General features: G+C 37.9%; 1 protein-coding gene across 1 annotated transcript; it reads left to right on the plus strand.

The window, feature by feature from the left end:
* The first annotated feature begins 17,252 nt into the window (after window positions 1-17,252).
* CSTA (cystatin A) lies at window positions 17,253-27,630 on the plus strand. Its single transcript, XM_039842993.1, has 3 exons — window positions 17,253-17,512; window positions 24,398-24,499; window positions 27,419-27,630. Exons 1-3 carry the CDS (start codon window positions 17,345-17,347, stop codon window positions 27,545-27,547), a joined length of 399 nt encoding a protein of 132 aa, XP_039698927.1. The 5' UTR covers window positions 17,253-17,344; the 3' UTR covers window positions 27,548-27,630.
* Window positions 27,631-27,939: the final 309 nt, after the last annotated feature.

Below are 27,939 nucleotides of genomic sequence, written 5' to 3' on the forward strand. Positions count from 1 at the left end.
ATTTGTTTACTTATTTCAACATTAAAAATTAATCCAAAAATCCAAATGGATTCTTCTATCCTGTTTTACTTTCTTCATCTCTCTTTACATTTCTAGATCCTCCAAGATGTAACTGAGGACGCAAAATGTAAGGATGGTTGCTAAGATATCTAGAAATGAAAATACGACTAGCTTCCATTTATGGAACACTAACTACATATATGCCAGACCTGGGGCAAAATACTCTGCATACATTTTCTATTTAATCCTCACAGCCTTGTGAGATACTTATTATTATTTACATCTTACAGGCAAGAAACTGATACCCAGAAAGACAAAGTCATTGCCCAGGGTTACAGAACTACACAGATTCTTAGACCCAGCCATCTCTGACTCTAAAATCTACTACACTAACCGCTATTCTATTCTACCTCCAGTGAGCCTTCCTTTGAGAACCCAGATGAACTTAAGTCCATCCCATAAAAGATTTCTTGCCCTTTACATACATTTTTACTTTGAAATAAGAAAGTACTTTTTAGCAAAGACATCCCATAATCTTGAGCTCCATTTTAGAATACAGTGTGCATAATACCCCTGGTATTGTGCAACCTAGCAGCCTCATTCTTGTGCTGACTTGGATCAAACTTCCAGGACTGAAGCTTAAGTTCAGACCAGACGTGTATATGCCACCAAACATCTCGTTTATAAGAACAGATTAGATGAGTGACTGAAAAACTGTCAAACAGGCCAAACTGGACAAAGCCTTGACTAGCAGTGCAAAAAACAAGGCCAGGTATAAACTTGAACTCCTGGCTGCCGACCCGTGAGAATAATATTTAGGAAGATTGCCTAAAGGAGATCGACTAAATCAATTTTTTCACAGATAGTTTAGATTTTTATCTTCGAATTAAGCTAGCTCAAAGGATTTTTACACTGATCATTTTGCTACTCGAAATTGCTTTTTCTGAACTGCCCTTCAGCCTGTATATAAAAAACAGAATTTCTAAGTCTTGTGGAACTTACATTTACTGTAGGGATATGTGGAAGACAGCTCTCACTACTTTACATATCTCCTCTTCCTGGGATCATGGGAGACATGTCCATCAGAGCTTGCTATCAGGAAATATCATAAGAAGCTAGTTTGTTCTTATTTTCTTGTCTCCATGAATTGTGTAACTTATATTGTTTCTGTCTTTGCTTTGGCTCCAAGGACCATAAAAGTCAAATCTGTAGCTTGCTTTTGGCAACTATCCCTACATTAGAGAAGCCAGCATTTAATGTAATAACCTCAATTTTTTTTCTTCTTCCCTTTATTTTTCTTTTCTCCTCTATTCTCAATTTCCTCAATTAACGTATGATACAAGTTTATCTTGCTGCTGTGTTTTAAGCGCCTAGGCATGCTGATTCAAATCCTTTTTAAGAATATTGAAGGATAGAAATAAAGAGGCAATTCCAGATAGAAAATTCAAATTCAAATTAGGTATGAATCATATTTAAACCTAGATATGTAAAGAACGATAACCAGAGCCAAATAAGGGTTCTGTTTGCAATTTTAAAACCTGCTTCAGTTGTTCTACAGGTTTCTCTGCTCTGGCTTGTTTCCTGGCTCATCTTCAATTGCTGTCTGTGACAGAAATTGTCAAGGCTCCAGCTACTCACAGTTGGCAGAGATGCCCTGCTTTTTTTTTTTTTTTGCCAGTAAGCTGTTTGTCTCTCTAGAGCTCAGCTTATCTGTATGAAGAAAAAAAGAAAAAAAGAAAGAAATGTAGGTTACTCTTAACCATTCTTGCATATGTGGAACTATGTTTTATGATTAGAAAGACTCAAATAGGCAGGCAGACACCAGAAAGTGTTACAACCTGCTGACAAAGTGATTGACTGGATTTTTCTTTATTTTGGATACTTAAGACCATTTAAACTGATAGTTAAGTCTAGTCCCAGTGCTATGATTAACCAGTACTGCGAACCCAAACTGATCCTCAGTTTCCTCAACTGCAAAATAGAGAACTTGACAAAGACATGTTTAGCCCATGATCTTCAAGGATTCCAGAAATCTAGGTTGGATATTTGCCTCATCTCCCAGTAAGAAAGTGGTGAGACATGAATTTGCTGGATAGATGCTGTGTTTGATAATCCAGAAGATATGATGAGAAGCAGCCATCATATCTCTGTCTCTGCCATGGAAGAAGTTATAATGAGATCATGGAGAAAATGAACAGAATTTAAGTGTAATATTGAGATAACAGGAATTAATGTATAGTGCAAACCAAGAGCTAAGGAGAACCACAAAAGGCTCTGGGTGATGTGGTTTTCGAAAGCAGTACTGAATGTACACTGATGGGGAGGAGGAGGCATGACATCCCTCTCAAGAGGCATCACATAAGCAATAGCGTGAAGCAAAAAAGAGAATGAGGATGAGTTGTGAGAGCCACTGAGACCTGGCTGGAGGGGAGTTCTGAGACAGAAGACTAGCTCAAGAGGAACCTTGAGTACTCGAGTGAGATTCTTAAGAATTTAGAATGGATTTGATAAATGACAGGAAGTTCCCAAGTTACAGAGCAACATTTTTTTAAGATGTATCAGAAAGAGTTTGGTTTTCAGGAAGAACTAGAAGGGAGAGCCCCAGCCAGAAAATGTCAGCAATCCAGCAAGGGAGTGATGAAAGTTTTGATGGTACCTGTAAAAACAGCAAAGAAAAGTGAACTTGAGAGACCTTATGAAATCATAACTGCCAATGTATTTGAGTAATTCTTAGCAATATTGCCCTGGGGTTTCTGTGCAATGAGCCTTTAAGTTGGAGGTTTCCAGCATCTCAGTATTATGTCAAGACCTCATTTATTCAGTTTAATGTAAGGTTTGGGTTGCTAATGCTCTATTTCAGTCTTTAGAAGGACCTGTATAACAATACAATATTTCTATATAATAATGGTTATAAAGTCAGAGAATATTGAATGTCTAACTCTGCTTTTCCTTCTTTCCCAGGGTGGCTGGATCAGTTCAGGGGGAAAAAGAACATTAGCAAGTTTAAAATTGAAACGTTATAGAAAGCAAAGACTCCACGGGTTATGGAGAAATGTTGATCAGTTTGGCTTTTGATTAACCATGGGGTAGTGTTGTGACCAACATCTATCCCCTACTAATTAAAGAGCTTCACCTGCTCAGGCACAAAATCCACAGCTAGGATTGGGGGCATGGCCATTGGCTTAAGACAAATACTTTTCAGGATGGGAACATTACATGCCCCCAGCTGAATGTTTTATAGCATAAACCCAGAATCAACTTGCATCTAATTTGGTATGAATAGCACATATTACCAACATCGGCTTTAATTCCTTCCTTTGGCTGTTTTCATTTGTTTTCTCTTTGTAAAAATGGCTTTCATGTAGCTATGGACTGCTCTTCTGGATTCACCTCTTCACCCCGCTACTGCATCTGTAAGCTTAAGATATGAACATTGTAAGTTGCTAGGCCTTTAAATTTAATGCACAGAAGAATCACTTAAGGAGTTTTTTAAAAATGCAGATTCTAGGGCTCACCCTAGAGATTGTAATTTAATAAATGTGGAGTGGGGCTCAGGAATCTGCATTGAACAAGCATCCCAAAGGATTCTAGTGTTGATGGTCCCCATATCCTATGCTGGGAAGCTCTGCTAAGTTAAACCCAGCAACTCAATTAACCCAAGTCAAAGCCAAACTCATAAATTAACATTTATCAAGAAACTTTTGAGAGCATAGCCTCATGTTTACGCATGAGTTCATTTTTCCCAGGAGTAAGCATGTCAAAGTCATGCTGGGAGACGCCTATGATCCCAGCGTGTGTTTCCAGCAGGAACAGAATTTCCTCCCTAGGGAGAGGAGCACTAATATTGATTGCATAACATCACTCCACTTTGGCATTATTAGTCATAAAGGTTGATCAAGCCAACTCCAGTATCACCAGATCACTCGATGAGTATTCAGAGAGAGTAAACCCCTAAGATTTCCTTCTCTGTCCCCTCAAAGGGCAAAAGCACAACTCAACTCACGGACCAGGCTACTAAGCAAAATTTTGAATAATTCCTGAGGTCATAAAGTGTTGTTTGCATTGTTCTGAGAGTATGCAAAAGCCACTGTGGTTGTCGAGATCACCAGTTCCTTTTTCCTATGGATAAGGAGAAGATGATCACTGCTCCACTTACTTTTGAAATGAGAAAAGCTACAGGTTGCTGAAAGATTTATTCTTGAAGGATGTTTGACAAGATCATTGTTTCTGTAACTCTCCCAACTATGCTCCTACCTTCACCCTTAGTGTCACCCTTAGCGGCACCCAGAAGCATATCCTGAGGCAGGCATGGCACCCAGACTTATTGGCTTTGGCTACTGTAGGCCCACCTTCAGTCTCAGCACATCTGCATAAGCCTCCTTGAAGTTAGCCAAGTCAAGGATCATAGAAGCAGAAATGGGTTAAAAAGTCACTTTACATCTCAATCTCAGCCTTCCCTGCCCATATTGCACTTCCATCCCTAACTCACTGTCAGGTACTAACCTCTAACTCCTGAAGGCTCAGAATTCACCTTTCAGGGGCCTCTTTGGGGTCTCACTTTCTGCCATTACTGGAAACCACCTTCAGTGGAAAGCCAGAGCCTTCTATGTCCAGTTATTTTATTCTTTGCCTTGTCTTGGCTAGAATTTTTGTTATCTTTTTAAAGATAACAAAGTTTTTCTTGCATTTTCAGGAATTTTGCAGGACCAGAGACGTCAGGGATGTCCAGGAAACTCCAAGTGGCTAGAATGCTGCAAATCCAAGAAGAGGTGTAAGTTCCTATGTGCATTCTACTTAAAAAAACAAAACAAAACAATTATTGGTTCAATTAAAGATGATCATTAAACATAATATTCAATGGTAGGAAGCTGAAATCTTTTCCTCTAAGATCAGGAATGAGACAAGGATGCCCACTCTTGTCACTTTTATTCAAAATAGTACTAGAAGTGCTAGCTAGAAAAATAAGGCAATAAATAAAAGGCATCCAAATCCAAAAGGAAGAAGTAAAATTGTCTCTGTTTGCAGATGATATTATATACAGAACACCCTAAAAACCATGAAAAAAAAACCTGTTAGAACTAATAAACAAATTCAGTAAAGTTGCAGAATATAAAATCAGTACACAAAAATTTGTTGCATTTCTATACACTAACAATAAATTATCAGAAAAATAAATTAAGAAAACAATCCCATTAGCAACCACATCAAAAACAATAAAATATTTCAGAATTAAATTTAACCAAGGAGGTAAAAACTATGTACATGGAAAACAATAAGACATCGATGAAAGAAATTAAAGAAGACACATATAAATGGAAAGATATTCCATGCTCCTGGATTAGGAGAATAAATTTCGTTAAAAAGTCTACAGCACTCAAAGGAATCTACAGATTCAATGCAATCCCTATCCAAATTCCAATGGCATTTTTCACAGAAAAAGGACAAAAAAATCCTAAAATTTATATGAAACCACAAAGGACCCTGAATAGACAAAAAAATCTTGAGAAACAAAGTTGGAGGCATCACGTTTCCTGATTTCAAGCTATATTACAAAGCTATAGTTATCAAAACAGTATGATATTGGCATAAAAACATACACAGATCAATGGAATGGAATAGAGAGCCCACAGATAAACTCAGGCATGCATGGTCAATTAATTTTTGACAAAGGAGCCAAGAATATACAGTGGGGAAAGGAAACTCTCTTCAATAAATGGTGTTGAGAAAATTGGAAAGCCTCATGCAAAAGAATGAAACTAAACTCCGATCTTACACCTCATATAAAAATCAATTCACCATGAATTAAAGATTTGAACGTAAGACCCGAAACCATAATAAAATAAGGTGCTCAACATCACTAATTATCAAGAAAACGCAAATCAAAATCATAATGAGCTATCACCTCACACCTGTTAGAATGGCTATTATCAAAAAGAGAAGAAATAACAGGTGTTGGCAAGGATGTAGAGAAAAGGGCACCCTTGTGCACTGTTGGTGGGAATGTCAATTGGTGCAGCCACTATGAAAAGCACTATGGAGGTTCCTCAAATAATTAAAAATAGAGCTCCGAAGGAAACAAAATCACTATCTTGGAGAGACATTGGTACTCCCATGTTTATTGCAACATTGTTTACAACACCCAAGGTATGGTAACAACCTAAATGTCCATCAACAGATGAATGGATCAATAAAAGGTGATGGATATAGATGTAAATATAGATATATACACATACAATAAAAGACTATTTCGCCTTTAAAAAAAACAAAAAAAGGAAATTCTGCCATTTGTGATGAACTTATTTATGCTAAATAAAATAAGCCAGACAAAGAAAAACAAATACTGTATGAAATCACTTATAGGTGGAGTCTTAAAAAAAAAAAAATGTCAAACTCTTAGAAACAGAGAGTCAAATGATGGTCACCAGAGGCTGGGGGTGGGGTAATAGGGAGAGGCTAGTAAAAGGGTATAAACTTTCAGTTATGCGAGGAATAGATCTGAGGTTCTAATGAAACACAGGTCACTATAGTTGATAATTCTGTATTGTGTAATTGAAATTTTCTAAGAGAGTAGAACTGAAGTGTTTTCACCATCACCCCCAACTTCACAGGCAAATATGTGAGGTGATGAATGTGTTAATTAACTTGATGGTGGAATCCTTTCACAGTGTACACAAATCGTCGCTATGTACACTTTAAATATCTTACAATTTTACTCTTCAATTACACTTCAATAAAGCCGAAAAAATCGTTAAAGGAGATTTAATGCATTTACTTACCAATCACTAAATCACTAAGAGTTTAGAATCCAGAGAAAATTTAAGAAAATATAGACACCTGGGAACAATTAGATACTTTTTGAATCCAATTCCCATGTTAATAAACCTACTTCCTCCCTCATGAGCAACTTCTGTCAACTTTAAACCATTAGAATGTACAGAGGTGTGTCCCTGGAGAAGGGTAGAGGTGGAAAAGACACTTGTGGTTTAACAAAGTCAGAACAAGTTTTTGGATCAAGGAAACACCAGCTTTATCTATAAAAAAAGGAGGCGATCATCTAATTGATGTGTCAATATCCATGGAAGGTTTTTGTTAGTCATTTACACATTTTTGTGACAGATTTGCAGATTCTTTCCTAAGAGTAAATTTTAATAGAAGAGATAAGGAAAGTAGGTGAGTACAGTAACACCTCAGGGGGTAGGAAAGGATAAAAATTTGCGAGCCTCACAATTTGGGCTACAGCATTCTCTGAATTCACAGAACCTGGTTACAAGCCTGGCATTTATTGCCTTTACCAACAAAAGAACTATATGCACAATAGAAATATTGTTCCTAGGACAAGGCAAGAACAGATTTAACAACCACATACCATTTCCTTCCACGTGCATTACTCTTTGGATCTAGACTTGCTTAGCAAGGTACCTGAAATTTGCTGCCTTTTCCCCTTTCTCTTGGCTTATCAGGACCTAAACAGAAAAAGACACTGAATAATAATAAATGTATAGACTCACACTTCTATAATCATTTATTTTCAACAATAGCATCAACTAAATTCAACGGTGAAAAAAAAAGGGGGGGTTTTCCCCCAGTAAGTAGTATTAGAGCAACTAGCTGTCTGTAAAGAAAAACAAACAAAGAAACTTGTTCTCCCTCTCTCATACCATACACACCATACAGAAATAAATTAAAGATGAAACATACATTTAAATGTAAGCTAAAATGAAAAAGCATCTCAAAGTAAATATAGGAAGATATATTCCTGAACCTTAAAGTTTTAAAACATATCGTAAGCAACAACTACGAAAGAGAAATGGACTTCATTCAAATTAAAAACTACTGTTCATCAAAAAACACCCATTGTAAAAGTAAAAAGACAAGCTACAGACTGGGAGAAAATACGAAAGATGGATGGATGGATAGATGGATGGATGGATGGATGGATGGATGGATGGATGGATGGATGGATGAATGGGTGGATAGATGGACGGACAGACAGACAGAGAGACATACAGAGAGACAGACAGATGATAGATAGATAGATAGATAGATAGATAGATAGATAGATAGATAGATAGAAGATAGATTAGAGAGAGAGAGAGAGAGAGATGAGAGATGATAGATAGACACATCTGACAAAAAAACTCACATCCAGGATATATAAAGAACTTTCCAATACAGAGAAAAAAGCGAGGGTGGAAAGAGGGACAGGCAAGACTTAAATAGACACTTTATGAAAGAAAACATCCAAATGATTAATAAATACATAAAAAAGTACCAAAAGTTATTACTTATCAGGAAAATGCAAATTAAAACCACAGTGAGATACACTGTATACCCACAAGAATGGCAAAAATTTAAGACTGACAAAACCAAATGTTGCAGTGGATGGAGAAACTAGGCCTCTTGTGAATTGTTGTTGGAAGTTAAAATGGTACGACCACATTGTAAATTATTTAGCAGTTTCTAGTAAACGTACACCTTCCTTTTCTCCCAGGATTTCCACTCTTAGGTATATACTCAAGAGAAATGACTTGTTCATAGCAGATTTATTCCAAATAGCCGAAAACTAGAAACAAACCAAATACTTATCAGCAAACAATTGAATAAATAAATGTGGTAATATTCATACAATGGAACACTATACAGCAATAAAAAAATCTATTGATAAAAGTAACAATGTAGATGAATCTCAAAAACATCATGCTCAGCAAAAGAAGCCAAACACAAAAGAACATCATCTACAGTATGATTACACTTATATGAAGGTTAAAAACAGGCTAAACTAGTGATTGAGCATAGTGATTGGGAAAGGGAAGGGAGGAACTTTCTGAGATGGTAGAAATAATCTATAACTTACTATATGGGTGTATACAACTCTAATAATCTAGGCACGTACTATTAAACTGTGCACTTAAAACGAGTGCATTTTGCCACACATATGATGCTTCACTTTTCAAAAAGGAATAAAATTCCACCTGGAACCCCAAAATATGTGTAATTCATGGGAACTGTGAACACTCCAGCTAAGGATTACCTTAACTTCCAGGTTGGAGACAGAACACGTATGCCTTCCCTAGAGTCTGGCTGAGCCCTGAGGGCTCACCCTCTTGATTCCTTTCTGTTCACTCTGCTTTCCTCCACAGCAACCCAAGCGTTAACCTCAGAAAATGTGCTCTCCCTAAAAAAAACAACAAATCCACTCATGCCAAGCACTCTTTGTCGGCTTTCGGCAGGTCTGAAATCACAAGGCGGGGGCTCACCACGGAACACGGGCTGGCTCTCCTGCCACTTTGCCAGCTAAACGGTCTCTCCTCCCTCCGAATGCAGAGCAAAAACTGCTTTTCTCAAGCCATGAAGCCAGCTAGCACCCAGGCCACAGAGTCTCAACTTCCTTCCTAAGGGGACTTGACAAGAAAATTCTTTTGTAGGAACAGAGCACTTCTTCTAAAAAGAATTCTGGGAAATACAGAATTTTCCCCCCACCCACAATCTCCTCTCCTTTGTGTGTAGCCAAGCCGCTCTGAAGCAAAAAGCAGAGGCAAAGCCTCTAGGGGCTGCTGACTACCACTTCCCCCTCCACATTTCCTCTTAACCCTCACCTCTGGGCCCTGGCAAAGCTCTGAGAAACCTTTAGAGTCCCTTGAGAGCGATTTGAAAACCTCTGCACTCTGCATTTGGGGAAGAAAGAACTGTGGAAAAAAAAAAAAATGGAATTTGTAAAAGAAGCTATCAACCATGTGTACAAGGAGTTGGAGAGTGGCTAGAGCAGAAATTCTAGCTACGTGAGATCACACTTGATGCTTTGGGATTGGCTTTAGTCACAGGCAGCCACCTACCAACTGCCTCAACAGCCCATGCTTTGCTAACATACAAACCTCCGCTGGAAAGGGGCTGCTGGCCCGTGCACTCCCCTTCTCTACCCCAGGGGCCTCTTCACCTTCCTCCCTGCTCTTCCTCTCACTGTCACAGCCCTTTCCCCAGGCCTGGTCCTGCTTAGATTTTAGTGACAAGATTGATGTGGGCTCCTGACATCTCAGAATCTGCCAACCCCTCCTCAGAGGTTGGCTGTGTAGTTCCAGCTTAATGATGACAGGAAGAGACTGTGCTTGACAGTCTTCTGAAAGGTATGAGAAGTTTTATCATTTATGTGCAAGAAGCACCTACCTGTCATTTTGGCTTACCAACTTAGAGTCTGAGTGGAAAATTAGATGAGGAAAACATAAGAAAGATATTGTTGGGGGAAAAGAAAACTTCTTATCTGTTTCTATTATTATTAACAAATTTAAAAGAACATAAAACTATAAAACGAGAGAACAAAGAGGAAAAACCTTTGTGACTTTGAATTAGGCAAAGATTTCTTAGATATGACACTGACAGTATGCACAATGAAAAAGAGGCAAATTGATCAACTGAACTTTATCAAAATTAAAAATGTCTGACCTTCCTTCAAATGATATTGTTAAGAGAATGAAAAGACTAGTTATAGATTGAGAGAAAATATTTGAAAATCATATAACTGGTAATACACTTGTATCCAGAATATATAAAGAACTCTCAAAATTCACTAGTAAGAAAACAAATTAAACCTCCCCAGCAAAAAAATGGACCAAATATTTTAATAGCCCTGTCACCAGAGAAGATATATGGATGGCAAAGAAACACATAATAAGATACTGGTTAGTACTTGAATAGGAGACCACCTAGAAAGACCAGGCGCTGTAGACATTTAAAAAAATAAGATACTAAACTAGTCATTAAGGAAAAGCAAATTAAAGATACCACTACATACCTATTTGAATTTCTAAAATTAAGAAGTCTAACTATATCAAGTACTGACAAAGATGTAGAAACTGGAATTCTCATACACTACTGGTGGAAAGGTTTAACCACTCTGAAAAAGTTTGGAAATTTCTTTAAAGGTAAACATACACCTATCATCAGGTCCAGCCATTACACTCCTAGGTATTTTTCCAAGAGAAATAAAACCATATAAATATTTGTTTGTGAATGTTCATAACAGCTTTGTTTTAATAGCCAAAAACTGGAAACAATCTAAATATCCATCAATAGTTAAAAAAGATAGATAAACTGTAGGATATATCCGTTTGATAAAATACTACTCAACAATGTAACAGAATGAACTAATGACACATGCAACAACGTGAATGACTCTCAAAATAACTATGTCAAGTAAAGAAGGGAATACATACTGTATGATTCCATTTATATAAAACTCTAGTAAATGCAAACTAATCAATAGTGACAGAAAGTTACTTGGCGGTAGCATGGAGATGCTTGGGAAGGAGGGATTACAAAAGGACACGAGGAAACTTTTGGTAATGATTGTGGTATAATATTTGAAAATCATATAACTGGTAATACACTTGTATCCAGAATATATAAAGAACTCTCAAAATTCACTAGTATATATATATATTTATATATACCTGTATATGTCGAAAGTTATCAAATTGATCATTTTAAATATGTGCGATTGATTGTAAGTCAATTGTACCTCAATAAAGCTATTAAAATTTAAAAAAAAATTTTTAAACAACATAGAAAAAGAACAACTGGAAACCAACTCCGGTCATCCTCCAAGGACTTTCTCCAACTCTCTAGGAGAGACTGGTCTCAGATAAGGCATGTGTTGTGCTACAAATGTAGGCATTTTTCAAGTGTTCATCTTCCACTTGGAATTATGAGATCCATCTGGAATATGGTAGGGAAAACAATCAATGTTTTTATTCAATGATGAAATTTCCCTGCATAATGATGAAATTTCCCTGCAGGTTAAAATGGGTTCGACAAACCAGCCTAGAGGTCACCATGCAAGTGGCATTTCTGAAGGAAATGCCCAGACTCTATAGAATTGACTTATAAGCCAACTTTGTCTCCTGTTTTTGAATATATGCAGCAGTCCCATGGTAAGTTAAAGCAAGCAGAGCTCTGATCATCTTACTTCAGAATTTCCCAGCAGAGGTTTCCAGTAGGGGCCTATCTACGGGAGGCGATAATCACCATTCTTACTGACCTGTCACATCCTGATGTGCTCACATTGGCTCATGTGTGTACCTTGGATCTTTTTGCTAAGCTCATGAGAATGAGCTCGGGACAGCAGCAGCTCACAGCTCTGTCTCAGGAGGTACCCACCCTCTAATCCTTGTTGATTGACAAAAGGATTGTTTGAGTTTAATGGGGATCTACCTATGCCCCCCCAAAATCACTCCATGAGAACAATCACCCTTCTGCCTTCACAGTGCACACACAAAATTGGACCTTTCTTTCAGCCCACATCCCAAGGTTACAGGTCCCTGCCAATCACCCTCAAAACAGGTTAGAGAGTACCATGGAGATGAGGCGATCCATTATAATGGGCACAGAACAGGAATCAATTGACCTGGACCCAGCATAGCTCTGCCACTGACTGGTATATGACCTTGAGCAAGACATTTTGTTCACTTGGCTTCAGTGTCCTCATGCATAAAAAAGAAGGGCTTAGTTTGAATCAGTGGTTTATAAAAAATAAAAAAATATTGAGAGGCTTCAGACCTCCTAACTAATTTTTATATGGAACCATCATATAAGACACATGAGAGTTGCTCCAGCTGAAGCAGAGATGGGGAGACAGAAAGCCATTTCTCTGCCTCTTTGCCCCATTGAAATCCTCTCCCACAGGGGCCCTGAAAAATCTAGTTTCCATTTTCTATATTAGATAAAGATCATCAGATAGACGCACAATCCAATCCAGAGAGAGAGTTTGAATACATGCATTTATTTAACAAACATTTATTGAGCATATACGGTGTTCTCAGCATTCTGCTAGACACCAGGATGACAACGAAGAAAAAGCCAGGGCTCCTGCCTCTAGGCAGTACTTATAGTCTAATGGAATAGAAAGACAAGTAAATAGGTAATTATTTATTTATTTAATAGCATTTATTGGATGCCTACTGTCTGCCAAACATTGTTCTAGGCTCTGAGCTTTGGAAATGCAGTAGTTATTCTAGGCAACCAAAGAGTCTAAAATAACCGAAATAAGTACCGATTGTGAATAGTGCTATTAACAAAGAAGATGACATAAGAGAGACTAATGGCAGCGGGGCAGGAGAAGTTCTCTGTTAGACCATGACATTTCTGCTGAGAAGTGCTGGAAAGGACTCAATGAAGACTCTGGGAGGAGCATTCTTAGCTCAAGAACATCAAGTGCCCAGAAGCTGAGGTGGAGAAAAGCTTGGCATGTCCTGAGATCCAAATGGGGCCAGGGCATCCAGAAAGCGTGAAGGTGGAAAGAGTCATGAGATGATGTTAGAGAGTTAGGCAAAGACTGAATTATGCAAGGCCTAGTAGTCCATGGTGAAGGTTTGAATTTTTTTCTCTTAATTCAGTGGGAAGAAATTAAAGACATTTATCCAGAGGAGTGACACCATCTAATTGGTGTTTACAAAAGATCACTGTCACGTAGAGAACAAACAGCACATAGTATTTTGGGGGCAATCATTTTGTGTGTGTGTGCAGAATTTCTGATGGATCAGATATAGAGATAAGGAGATAAACCATGACTTTTTGGCTTCTGCACTGAGCAGCTGGGTGGGTGGCAAAGACTTTTACTGGAAGGCAGGAAACTCAAGGAAGAGGACTCAACTATAATTCAGGGTGACATCTACGCTACAGCTGTGACCAAACACAGAAAATTGTTCATATCCAAAACCACTTCTTCTGCCCCAGATGTTGATGACCTCAGACCTAAATCATTCCAGCAGCCTTTCAACTACAAAGCTCGCTAGCCTAGTCTCCTGCTTCTCCCTACCGTGGTTCTCCATGATTTTTCTTTTTATTTTTTTTATCATGATACAATAAAAACATACACACATGCATAAAATGTATCATTTTAACCATTTTTAGGTATAGAGTTCAGTAGTATTAAGTACATTCACATTGTTGTGCAATTGATTTTTATTTTTAACATTTCATTATTTTCATTCACTTTTCCTCCTCCTGCCAATCTCAGGAAAAATTCTGCCTTGGACCTTATGCCACTTATTGAGTCTCTTCCTTGTATGACAAACTACGGAAAAACAAAAGTTGATATAGAAAGTTTGTCAAAGAGGCATTTAAAACTTTTACCCACATAGTGTAAGAGGAATAACTAAATCCTTAGAATTTATAAGGAAGTTTATAACAACAAAATCATTTTAAGAGAAGTTATTATAATTCAATTGAATTGAACATATATTACATTTTTATAATTTTAAACATTTTATTGGAATGGCAATAATCTACCACATCCATAGCCACTGTAAGAAATTTAGGAAGTTCTAGTTAATCAGGATTATTTAAATAAAGCAATTAGTTATTTTATGAGAAAATAACCAGGTTCCCAGGACAAGTCTTAACCCCATTAAAGTTCATCAGAAAATTGCTTAAATACTTTGTCAGGAAAGTTGATTTCTTCTTAGAAAGAGATCATGAATTATGTCATATAAAAAGGTTCTGTCTTAGGCTATATTTGAAAAAAAATGTATTTTATGGTAGGTAACGTCTGACTATCATGGGAGAGATTCTTGTGCCTCTTAGTAAGTAACAGACAAACATTTTTATTATTGATGACATACTAAGATGGAAGCAATTTAAATTAAGCAAGACCTTCAATCTACTCAGCATTTTTTTTTTGTTTTGTGCCCCAAAGATCACTGGTATGTTAATGTTCTCCAGCTTTCTCTCCTTCTTCATCTTTATGGAGATGATAATGTTCAGTCTAGCATTTTTTTTTTCATAAGACTTTTTAGGAAATGTGATTGAAAACTAAATTCTATAACTAAGGCCACTGGAATATCAAGGCCCACTGTTTCTAATTACCATATTTACATTAGTAAGGTCTTGATTAAATTGTTTTGCTAAGGTCTCCATTTGCCCCAGGACTTGTCTGGAAAAGAGGAGAAGTGGTATTCTTTTCCCAGTTATATCTTTATATTTTCAGTATTGACCAACTTGCTTAAATATGCTCTTCCTCCTGTATTCCCAAATTCTATTAATCACACAATTATCTTCCCACTCATCTAAACAAAACCTCCATCATTCACCTCCTTTTTCCTTATCCTTCCCATCTTCATAATACTATTTTTATAAATTGTCATATCTGTTTCATTTTTCTCCAGGCCATTTTGTGCACCCTATAGGGTCCAGTAGAGACAACTACCCCATAAGAAAGCCCACGATCCAGTCCCTCACCAGGGAAATCGACCATAAAAGGTAATTTCTGTGGAAGATGAGCTCACAGACAAGAAATATAACACATATGAGAATCTTGAGTTCCATAAAAATAGTCTGAATAACTGATACTAAAAAAAAATCAACGGTATTTAATAGAGCAATCTTAAAGGTACTTAAAAATAAATGTGCATTTAATTAATTGTGTTTAATTAATTAGTTAAATAATTAACGCAGAGATATCAGTTGTTGTGCTTTTCTTTTCTGCACTACCTTGTATGTGACTTTCTCTGTCAGTCAGAGGGATCTATACTATCTTGAGAACTAGAACATTACAGTAAGAATGCAAAGACAAAAGCAATATATTTGCTTTGTGGCAGATTCTGCTTCTAAAAGAAATTACTGAGCCTCAGGAGGAAATGCCTGACAGTAACAGGGCATTGACACTAGAAAGAGATCAGAAGGTACGCTGTTTACTCTTCATCTGACCACTGGGGAGATTAGATAAGGATCACTTGGACTAGTTGGTGAACAGAGAAATGGGCTGGATAGGAGAATTCCTGACTTGGGAAAGTCACAGAAAGATGTTAAGGATTATCTGTGGCCAGAACTAAGCCAAAATCTTAAGACAAATTGTGACCTCTTGAGTGAGCACCATGTCATCCACATTTGCCATTCTTTTCAATCCATGGGTGAAGGCATTCCATGGACAGTCATCTTCAGAGCACCCTTTAAATGATCCAGCAAGACACTGGCCTATATTCAAGAATTTGTTAAGCACCTGCCAAATAGTCAAAAAAAAAAAAAAAAAGAAGCACCTTTCTATGTAATAATACAGAACAATCTCCAAAATATATTGTTAAGAGTAAAGCAATGTATAAAATTTATGTAATAGGGTACCATTTGTACCATTTATAAAAGAAAATAATATATGCATATATATGTATGTGTGTGTAATTATTTATATATTTGTAAAAGGAATATCTCTGAAGGAAACAAGAAGCTGGTGACAGTAGTTGTCTCTGGAAAGTAGAAAGGTAGCTAAGGAATAAAGTAGGTGAAGAATTCCTTAGATCGTAAACTCTTTTGTTACTTTCGAACATTTTTATTACGTGTATGTGTTGCATATTCCAAAAATTGAATAAAATAATACAAATAAATATTCACACAAAACAGCAATCTTGCTTCTAGATAAGTTGCCTGAAGAAGCTCTCACACGTGTACAAAAGGGGGAAGATACAGTATTGTTTATAAGGGTGAAAAACTAGAAACAACAAAAATCTTCATCAGTAAGAGAATAAGTATGTAAAATATGGAATAGCATATAGAAGTTAGAGAGAATAGATGAGAGATAGAGACAGAAAGATGATAAATAGATCTATCCTAGAATAGCAGTTAAAGGAAATGAATTAGATTAATCTGTGTATCAACACAGAATGACTCAAAAACGTGTTAAATAGAAAAAAGCATAATATAGAATAAATGTTTAACATACAATTTAGGTAGATTTTTAAAAACACACTAAGCATAAAACAGACTAGAAGGAGACAAAACTCACAATGTAGTTTCCTCTGTGGACAGCAAGGTGGGGTGGGAGTAGGCATGGGGTCTGTAATATTTTATTTCTTAAAAACAACCACAAAAGAAAAGATAGAAAGCAAATATGACAAAATATTGAAGGTTTTAATTTTGAGTGATAGGAATATAGGTGTTTGTTGTTTTATTCTTTGCTGTTTTCCTGTACTTTAAACAGTTCTAGAAATGTAAATGAAAGTAAAATACAAATATCCACACAGTTCTCCAGGTAGACCCTTTTACCTTATAAAGTCAAGCAAGTTGTAAACAATCAGCCTTGACATTACTAATAAATACTCCTTAAAAATAAAATTTTGTGTGAGAGGTTTCAAAACATTGAGAAACACTGGCTGTGGCTTCAGATTTCACACTTCAGATGCAACAGGATGAAACCACTGCCAAAGAGAACTCAGGGAAGTTTGACTCCTGCTGACCCCTTTGCTCATCCCCGGTCCCTCACTCCTCCAAACTCCTGTTAGCTATTCCACTGAGGAAGCAGGAAGACTCGCCTCATGTCTTTTTCCCTGTGCCTTTTTGCTCCTTGTGAAAAATAAAATATTTTATGGGCGGAGCTTGTAACATCCTCTTTAAAAACTGGAGTCTCCACGCTAACCTGATCACTTCAGTTCCAGTATCCTGCCCAGCAAAGGAGCAATTAGCCAAAATGATGCCTGGAGGTTTAACTGAAGCCAAACCTGCCACTCCAGAAATCCAGGAGATTGCTAATGAGGTGAGTCAATGCACCCCGCAAAAAAGGTTGATCCAAAATCTTAGTTCCTAGGTTGGCCCTGTGTTGTGTGTGTGTGAACATGAAAACCAGAATACTGGGAAATGTGTAGCTTTGTTCAGCCTTTCTTAAAACTAAAAGTCTTTTTAGATGTAACCTCTAATAATCCCAACTGTGAGAGTGATCTTGAGCAAGTCACATCCCTTCTCTGAGTCTCAGTTTCCCCATTCGTAAAAGAATTTATTGGAGCATCTCTGAAGCTTTTACAATGTATGATTGATTCTAGGATTCCTAATTCAGTTTCTGGTGAAACTTTTCTAATCTCAGCAAGTGGAGCCAGCATGAAATTAAAGTCTGAAGTTGTTAACAATTTGACAAACTAGATTTCAAATGCGCTGCAGGGAAATTATTTTTAATGGGTTGAATGAAGAACAACATTGTAAAGTCAATTCACTTACAAACTTCCTACAAATCTGACTAAATAGAAAATGTTTGTCTTTTAGTGTTTAAGAGATGATTAAACTAGTAGAAAAGGGAAGTGACATAGTCGATGATGACTACAAAATTTATTATGGTGAAAATAGAACCCTTAATGTTTTAAGCAAATTAAAACATTTTTTTCTAAATGTTGTTTGATTAGCTATCACCTAAATAATAAAAATTTATTATATTCCATATTTAATGAAAAGAAAATACATTTCAATTACTATTTTAGGTTTGTATCATTTTCTATTTTCTTATATCATTCCTTCTTGCTTTTTCTCTCTGTAACTTCATTCTATGACACTGTTTGCAAACAGGATCAGCTTCTTGTGTAAGTGGAAGAGATGGGATTCTCTATGTTAGGGCACTGGGAAGCTCTCTAAGAGATTAGATGCCTGGAATTCTACTACTCAGTCTTTGGGGCTGAATATTTCCCTTCCAAGAGTTCTTTTAAAAAATAAATACCAAACGAACAGGACAGACAAACAGAGACTCATGGTCATGAACAATAGACTATTGGTTACCAGATGGTAGTGGGGAGGGGGGAGGTAGACGAGGTAAAGAGAGTCAAATATGTGGTGACAGAAATCTAACTATGAGAGGTGAATCAGTCAGTGCCTTGCCGGGGAGGAGGTGGGGGGAGGGCAGGGAAGGGAACTGGAACTGTTAAATATATATTCTGACCCAGTAGGTCTGGGTGGGCCTGATATTCTGCAATTCTAACCACCTGGGAGGTGAGGCCCATGCTGCTGTCCATGACCTCATTTGCCTGTAGGACCAGATATACATGAAATCCTAAGAGGCCTGTGGGAGATGGGCTTTCTAAACTCAGAGTGCTGCAAAAAAATTTCTCAATTTCATTTGCAAAATGAATATAACACCTCTTGCCCTACCGATCTCAGAACGGTAAGGACTAAATGAAATAATTTCCATAAAAATGACTTGAAAACAAGAAAGAAATATGCATTGGTGAGGCATCACAGTTGCTTACTGCAAACTATTACCAGAAATCATCCCTGACCCTGGAAAATCCCCCTGGGACTCTCCAGGGGGTGGAGTGGAGGGGCAATAACAGAGGTTTGAAAAATTGAGGGTGCAAAAATTTTTAATGATTTTTTAAAAAGCCTATATCTTGGTGAGCAAGGATTTTTTTAAAATAAGAAGTTATCAAAAAACCTTGTGTTGTTATTAACACCCATCTGTGAGTCACATCTTAAATTACAAACTTAATTTGAAATTGTGTTTCTTGCTGCTCATCTCAGGCTCCAATCCTTTCTGAGAAGTAGAATGAGAGCTAGGTATTTACAGCAGCTACTTCACCCCAGAAAGTTGCTTTGCAGTTTTAAAAACCTTGTCCTCCATTCAACCTCTCATTTGATCTTTATAACCCCAGGAGCAGAGAGGAAAGGCATCGTGCCCATTTTTCGGATGATAAAACTGAGATTCGAAGAGGTTAATAACTATCTGGTTAAGAAACTAGCCTATCTCCAGATTTTTGACCACCTGCCTTTTCCACTATACGGTGGCAAGAATATGGAGAAGTATGTGGGGTGAGAGAGATTACCAGGTGGCAAACTTGCCTTCTCTGTGCAAGCAGCCATCTTCAGATTTAAATCAATACGAGAAATGAATATCAATGAATCCTTTCTTGAATATCCCTTAGATGCCCAACAGTATATTAAATGTAGAAGATACATAAAGACAAAGACGTGGCCCCTGCCCTCGAGGAGTGTATAGTCCACCTAGGGAAGTCAAGCTATCTGGAACACTTAAAACAATCTCCAATTAAGTACTTTTTCATAATCATAGGTTTAGGACATTAGAGATTGTTTGTCAAACTTCCTTCCTTTCAAGTGAATAATTACTATGTGGTAGTGCAGCTGTTCTGGTGTTAAACTCCCAATTATCATTTATCTTCCCTCTCTCACAAGAGGGAGCCTTGGGGAACAATCCCCAATGAAGTGTTAGAAGGTAGAGGAATAGTCAATTTAGAAAGCACTCTACAGTTTAGAAACCAAGGTCACATCAACTGTATCATTTATGTCCCCACAAACTACCCCAGAAGGCAGGTATTACCATAAGCAATTTTAGGTAAGGAAATTTAATCAACACCTTCTCCAAGATTATAGAATTAGTTAGGTCCCCAGGCAGGGTCAGGAATTGGGTAGGTGTTGGTAATCACATACCTGGTATGATCTGAGGGAGTCTCAGGAAAGACCACTACTATCTGTCATTTACCTTATGGTTATATTCTTTTTATTTATTTATTTATTTATGGATTTTTATTTTGAAAAGTCACCTGTTAAAATGCAAGTATTCTTGGAGGAGCTGATGTTTATCAGTTTTACCTGTCCTTACAGAGAGCTTCTTAGTGTGATGCCAACTGAAGGAAGAATGTTGTTAGGGAGAGAAGGATTGGAGAGGGGAGGCCATTGCGCAGAGAGGGAAAAGCATTAAAGAAAAACGATAACTTCAGGTTCAAGGAATTTGATATCAAAATGAAAGAGGGATGTTGAATGAGGTCAGAAAGAGAAGAAGATTAAACAAAGGGCTTGGGGTTGAGAAGACTTGAACGCTTTGCAGGCAGAAGAAAAGGTTCCTCATTCTGAAGATAACAGAGACTGGATGATAATTGTGAGATCCTGTACTAAAGGATGCTAATGGTACTTGGGTCCAAAGTACACCTAGAAGAAACTTCCTCTCCCGAGATTTTCTGTATTAGTTGAGCATCTTTGCCATATCCCTCTTCTGTCTTCTTTCCTATTTGGGGACAAGTTGTCATGAGAAGACAACCCTAGTCTCTTCATTCAGAAAACATTGATTATGTACACAGTACTATGTGAATTGCTATAGGAGAGAAGGTATTTAGATAGTCTCTGCCCTCATGAAAGTTTACAAAGTAGACTGGAGATAAGAGATACATAAAAGGAAAGAAAGAGCTATATATGGCCCCATTCATGAAAAGCCATAATGTATGTAATTAAGGACCAAATGAATAGCCCTACCAACAAAAGCTTCTGGACCATTATTGTCGACTATTATCTTAAATCATTTATTAAAAAAAAAAAAACAAACATGTTGGATGAGAATTCTGATTATGCTTATATACAGAAAAGATATGTTATTTCAATAATTATTTTTATAAATAAGATCTATCACTACACATGCACAGGTGTGCGTACACACACACACACACACACACACACACCTAAGTCAAACCCTGATTTATGAATACCATTCCTGGCATATGCACAGATCATGATTTTTGTCTGCCCGGACACCACGCAAACGCACCATCCACATACTATTAGGGACACACCCTAGCATGTCATGGCTCTCATTCACGCACAAATTTGTGTTCTACTCTCTGCCTGCAGCCTCCTCATCAGTCACCTCTCCCACTGCTCCACACCCAGAGAACCTGCCATTCAACCACACCAGAATCCTTCAGGCACTCACCCTCCCAATTTCATGAGAACACGCATAGGCCCACTGGATCACTCATCCAAACTGGACCTGTGACGCATAGATCCCTACATTCCTCCACCCCAGATTTCCATGACCCCATGAGTTCTGGCATAACAATCCTCAAATAGAGATCGCTCCCACTGCCACCACTTCCTCCTCAGCTTCTGCTCCAGGTTCAGAAAATTTTGCTCAAGGAAGATGCAAAACTCACCCATTATAAATCTGTGAATTCATGCCAGCAAACAACCACAATAGGACCTGAGGCTGCCAGAATATCCTTTCAATCTTATCCTGTTGGTCCTTTTCTAGAAAACCCATAGAGCTCCTTTTCTAGAAACCCCTCTCTCACCTCAGTTTTTCAGTCTTTTTCATCCCCACGGCCCCTCCAGCCAGTGTCTCAGTTCCTCTCTTAGAAGACTGCAGTCATCCTGTGTAAGAACACCCTGATTGACTTATCCCCTGCTAAGTGCCATCACTCCTTGCACTCCTTGTACGGTGTGCAAGGAGTGATGGCACTTAGCAGGGGATAAGTCAATCAGGGTGTTCTTACACAGGATGACTTCCCTCTGCCTCAAAACATAGATGACAAATGTCCACAGGTCACCTCTTTAGCCCTACTGTACTTCCATACTGCTACCCAAACTCTCCTTTCTAACTCTGTAAAACTTCTCAAAATATGGCCTATCCAGGTAGCCACCAGTATCTTTCTATCCATTCTTTCCTAAATTACACATAGTCCAAATGAATCTGCAGAATGATTACAGAGAGGGGAAATACCTGGGTGTGTGGTGCAGCATGGATGGAATCCTCAGATCCAAGAGAACTAACAGCCTAACAGCTCAACAAGAGTCATGCTCGGCAGCCATAAGAAATGCTTGAGCAGCTCTAGGGTTAATGTATTCTACCAGGCGCTCCTCCCTGGTAGCATCCTTCCCCCGGCTGGGGCCCAAGAAATAAACCTACATGGTTTCTTCCAGCGCTTCAGCCACCTCCACACATGGCAAGCTGAGGAAGGTGAGCACCAACCGTGTTCAGCTCAAGGTCTGTCTATTTACCACCAGGCTCTTGACCACCACTCCCAGCTGGCCTTCACCCTCCTAGCACCCATGTTGGGGGGTCTTTCAGCATCAGTCTGCCTTCTGAAACTTAAAGTTTCACTGGCTGCTTCTTCCTATGCTGTCCCTTTTCCTGCTCCTCGGCTTAAATCTCATCACCCCATGTTCATAGAATCCAACATTAGAATAATACAAATCTGTTTTACTGGAAGTGGGGGAGCGAGGCTACAGGTTATAAGTACAGTAATCTCTCCATATCCACAGATTTCGCATCTGTGGATTCAACCAACTGTAGATGAAAAATTTTCAGGAAAAACAAATCCCAGAATGTTTCAAAAAGCAAGACTTAAATATGCCACATGTCAAACCCTATGCCAAACTCACATGAATGAACTATGTGTACGCAAACCCTTCTGTAGCACACATGCAAAAATAGGTTATATGCAAATTTTGTACCATGCCAGTTTATATAAGGGAATTGAGTATCCGCAAATTTGGGTGTCTGCAGGGGGTCCTGGAACCAGTCTCCTGAGGATTCCAAGGGACAATTGTGCAGGAGAAATGGGTGGTGGTCCATAAAGTGCTGGCCCCTCGATGAGGTCTGAGAATGCCTACTTTGTAAATGTCTATGTCTTTGAGAACAGTTCTGGTACCCAAACTGAGGCACCAATAAAAAAGGATTCGAAATATCTGCGCACTGATGGGAAGGACTGAATGGCCTCCCTGAAGCTGTATATGCACGTAAAAGGCTTCGCTGAAGATCGGGGCAGGCCCACGACTTCCCAATAAACAAGGTGTATCAAACACTCACATATATGTTCTTTTCCCTCTAAATGATAGGAAAGGATTTGCGGGGGAGCAGGGTGCAAACCCACAGATATAAAGACAACAGGAGATAGGCAAACACCACATCAGAGATATCAACAAAACGTGGAAGCTGGGAAACAGATGAACTTTGGGAAATGACTGAGCCATCTGGACAGAGCCTCAGCCACAGAGGGGAATGTCTGAGCCAGAAGCCAGCAGATTTAGGCTGCAGAACTCCAAAATGACTCAAGCACTAGCAACGCCAGAAACTTAGGAAGATGAGAGATAAGGGGCTAAAACCAGGAGAATTGATGGGAGAGTTGTATGAGGACAGTCAAGACTGCCCCCAGATTCTTCTCTCTCACTATCCTCCACTTGGAAAGACAAGCTATATTACCTGTCTTCCACCAGGGCAGAGAGTGGAGCTTTACTCTTAGCAGAAATTAAGTCAGAGACCATAATACACACTGGCATATTAGGCCCAGTTGAGAGCAGGAACAAAGGACCTACTGAAAACCAGTGGATTCCTAAGTTTACATATTGAATTTGAGATTCCCCACTCCCTTCTTATCCTTGGTTCAAGAATGCTGGCATCTATGCTTATATCCCTCTGTGGTGGACAGAATGTGGCCCTCCGAAGACATCCACATCCTAATCCCTGAAGTCTATAAATATGTTACCCTACTTGCAAAGGGACTTGCAGATGTGATTAAGGGTGTTGAGATATATGATATTATTTCTGCAATTTTGGGTCTGAAATTATTTCAAAATAGGAAATTTTTAATGAAGTAGTAATTATTGCTCTCTACCAGTCAAAACATTACCATATAGCCATATTACCATTTATCACACTGAGTTGATTATAAATCAGCCTAAAACAACAAAATTTAATATTTTAGTTAGCTCATGAAAACTTATTAAAGATAGGTGTTTTCTTTGAAAAACTGAAAACAGCTCATAGATCTCGTTATTATCTTTGAGCACTTTAAAGAATATAAGGTCCCAAGATTTGTAAATCACATAAATGGAGTCTATTATAGCTTTGATAATTTGTTTCTTCTTTTCTTTTCTTAAGGTTAAACCGCAGCTTGAAGAAAAAACAAATGAGACTTATGAAGAATTTGAAGTTGTAGAATACAAAACTCAAGTGGTTGCTGGAACAAATTACTACCTTAAGGTTAGAGTTCAACATCCACTTTGGCACTAAGACATTACATTTGTCACATTATGTGACATTCCGAACTGTCACCTCTACCATATAATTTGTTCCTTGTCCTTGTCCTAAATTAAGATGTCTATCTAGCGTACTTCCCAAGTGGTAGACTCTCAAATTTAGCAGATGATATTATATTTATATCTTTTTCTCGTTAATTTAGAAAGCCTTCTTCTAATGATTCTTAATTTCCAGAAATTTTATAGAAAAAGATTTCATAAAACCTCAGATTATGTTTAGGTTGTGACTGTGGCTGTTTCTTATGTGAAGGGGGAGCTTGAAGGCCTGGGCTGGACCAGATGCTTTCTTGAAGGTTATTCTACTTCAAAGTTTTATGTTTCTACATGTCTAAATTAAGTGGATTTAAGGAATAATTTGAATCAGTTGGGAAAATAATTTAAATCACTTTTTCCCTTTATATAACATTTTGATTAATACAATTTAAATCATTTTTACAAATCAAATAAATGCATTCAACTTGTAGCACTGTAAGTATAGTTTAATGCAGTGGAGCATTAAAAATATTTTAAATTAATTTTATACCTACGTCAAAAATTTAAATGATACATTGATCCAGTTCTAATTTAAGAAAAAACTTGTATAGTTGTAGAGGGAGAACCTATTTAACAAGTCAACCATAGATATTTGGGGGCTGCTTTCATCCTTTTGTACTGAGAAGACGATAATTCTGATTTAATAAATAATAACAACGGACATTCAAACGTCTGTTGTACTTAATCTTTACTGAATTGTTTGACCAAGGCACAGTCTGGCTAATTTCTCTTTAACAAACAACTAACTACTTAAGATATAAATTATTTTTAGCAAAAATAAATAAATAAATAAGTGGTGCTAACCAGCTCAGCATGAGAAAATTACGATACTGGGTTGTGTAAATGGATTAGCCCAGTTCTACCATATATGCACTTCTAAAAAATGCCAGGTGCTGGGGCGGGGTCCATGGAGGAGAGCCTGCCTTGTGCTCAGAAAGCAATGGCGTTGTTTCCTCCTTTCTCAGTCTGCTGTCTTCGTAGCTAGGAAAGAACGTTTTCCAATTAAAAGGTGATTTTGTTCAAAGGTTAGAAACGTTCCATTAAAATTGGGATCATTATTTTAATAATTTATGATTCGCCCATGTGTATAACTTTCACATATTAATTAGCTCATGGACTTCTTAAAAAGCTCATCAGAAAACTATCTTGAAAATTTCTTCCATTAAGATCACCTGCCCAGTCTTAACCACAGTCTCTTCCCTTCCCTTCTCTTCCTTTTTCTTCCTTCCCCTTCCCTTTTCTCCCCCTCCAACCCTTCCTCCCTCCATCTCCTTCCTTCTGCTACTGGATCATAGCCACTGATCCCAGCTCCCTCAGTACTTCCTGTTGGTCTAGCTGTCATTCCCTTTGCTCTGAGCCATTCTCTAGATTTAAGCTCTTGCCAGTGATGGGACCGTCTCTGCTCTTTCTCAAGTACCTATCCAGAGGCAGGTGGTAAAAAGGAAGGATTGCAGGCTTTGGTGTTGACAGTCTTCGGTCGGAACCCTTGTTTGACTTGTTCCACTTGTGAAAACCTGTGTGATGGCAGCTCCTCATCTTCTCTGGGCCTTCATTCCCTTATTTCCACAATGCAGATAATAACCTACTCCACAGGGTATTGTGTGGAATAAATGAACTAGAAATCTACTGAGCACTTAAAAATGTGCCAGGTACTGTTCTAAGAGCCGGGCATGTATTTAATCCTCTCAACAAATCTGCGCCATAAGTATGCCCATTTCCCTTGTTACAGATGAGCCGATTGAGTCCCAGGGAGGTGAGGTAACTAACAAAGATCACACAACTATAAAAGCAGAGTCAGGATTTGAACCCAGGTACTCTGACGCTTCACTGTTGGCTGCGCCACCTCTGATAATGTATGCAGAGGCTGGTGCTCTGTTCCAAACACAGAATAAATGCTTTTACAAGGTTACATCATACAATGAAAAAAACATAGATATTGGAGCCTGGATTTCACTTTTGGCTCTGTCACTTATTAGCTGAGAGATCTATGGACAATTATTTAATCTCTTAATCTGCTTCTACCTCTGTTAAACTGTCATTGCCCCACCTTTCTTCAGGCCCATAATAAGAAGTAAATATAATAGGTTTACAAGATGCTCATCAGAGTGTCAAACTCATAGTAAATATTTGATAAATGGCATTTGTTAAAATTAGGTCAGGAAGGGACATCAGAGCACAATAAATATTATTCGAAGACAAAACTTTTATTGTCTCAACCAAGAACAATAGTGGAAATTCTTACCATGATTTTCTAGGTCCGCGATTCATACCCAAACTACCATTTCGATCTTCATATCCATGACTTCCCAGCAAGGTCCTTTTGCTTTAGAAGAGAGACCAGACTGCCCGTTCTCTGGGCCCTGTTCTGTCCTACCAGTGAATATTTATAAAGTAGGTTCTAATGTAGATATGCGAACCACAATCTCGAATTTCCTAGGACAATTCTGAGTTTCCTCTCCTTTCTTAAACCATGTGGCAAATAAAGTGTCCCAATTTGGGAGTCAGAAGGGCTGTCACTTGTTTTCTTCTTGCTCTATGCATCTTTGAAAGTGAAGTGCAACTCTGGACTTTCATTTGTGTCCAGATTATAGGAAAATATAAAATAAAATAAACCTAGGCCCTACGCCTCTTGCCATGGCTTTAGCCTGCCCTTTCTCTCATAAAATAAGATGATAGATTTATGAAAAACAAGGGTCTAAAATGCTGGTGTAGGAATGCTGTTCCAGAAAAGCTTATTTCAGTGAAATCTTCAGAAGTTTGTAGATGTTTCACTTGTAGATCCATGCGAATGAATCTTTTTCTTTTTTCTTTTTCTTTTCTTATCTTTCAGGTACGAGTAGGTCATAATAATTATATTCACCTGAAAATATTCAAAGCACTTCCTCAACAACATCAGCCTTTGAAACTTACTGGTTACCAGACTGACAAAAGCAGGGACGATGAGCTGACGGGCTTTTAGTGGCATGTTCTAAAAGTGGTCTGAATCCTTTCCTTGGCTACCGATGAATGATTCCTGCTAATAAATGCAACTATCAATAAAGAAACTTTCTCTTTTAAATAAATTAATTGTTTTAACTATTTGTCTGTTGTATTAAATTAATTACCTTTTTTTTTTTCAAAATCAACGTTACTACTTTAGAATAGAAATTCCATACAAATTGATGTCAATTGGAAATCTTGTGAAAATTAGGCCCTAATGAAACTGGCTAAAGGATAGCAATACCACTGCCCCACGCCCACCCTTGGCAGGCTACACGGTGGGCCATCAATGCCCTGTGGTTGCTGAGAATCCAACATTCCATCTCCACTCTCACATTTCAAATTTAAATCTTGTATTTTACAAAATATACT

This window comes from Pteropus medius, unplaced genomic scaffold (genome assembly GCF_902729225.1).
Source record: "Pteropus medius unplaced genomic scaffold, Ma_sr-lr_union100, whole genome shotgun sequence".
NCBI lineage: Eukaryota > Metazoa > Chordata > Mammalia > Chiroptera > Pteropodidae > Pteropus > Pteropus medius.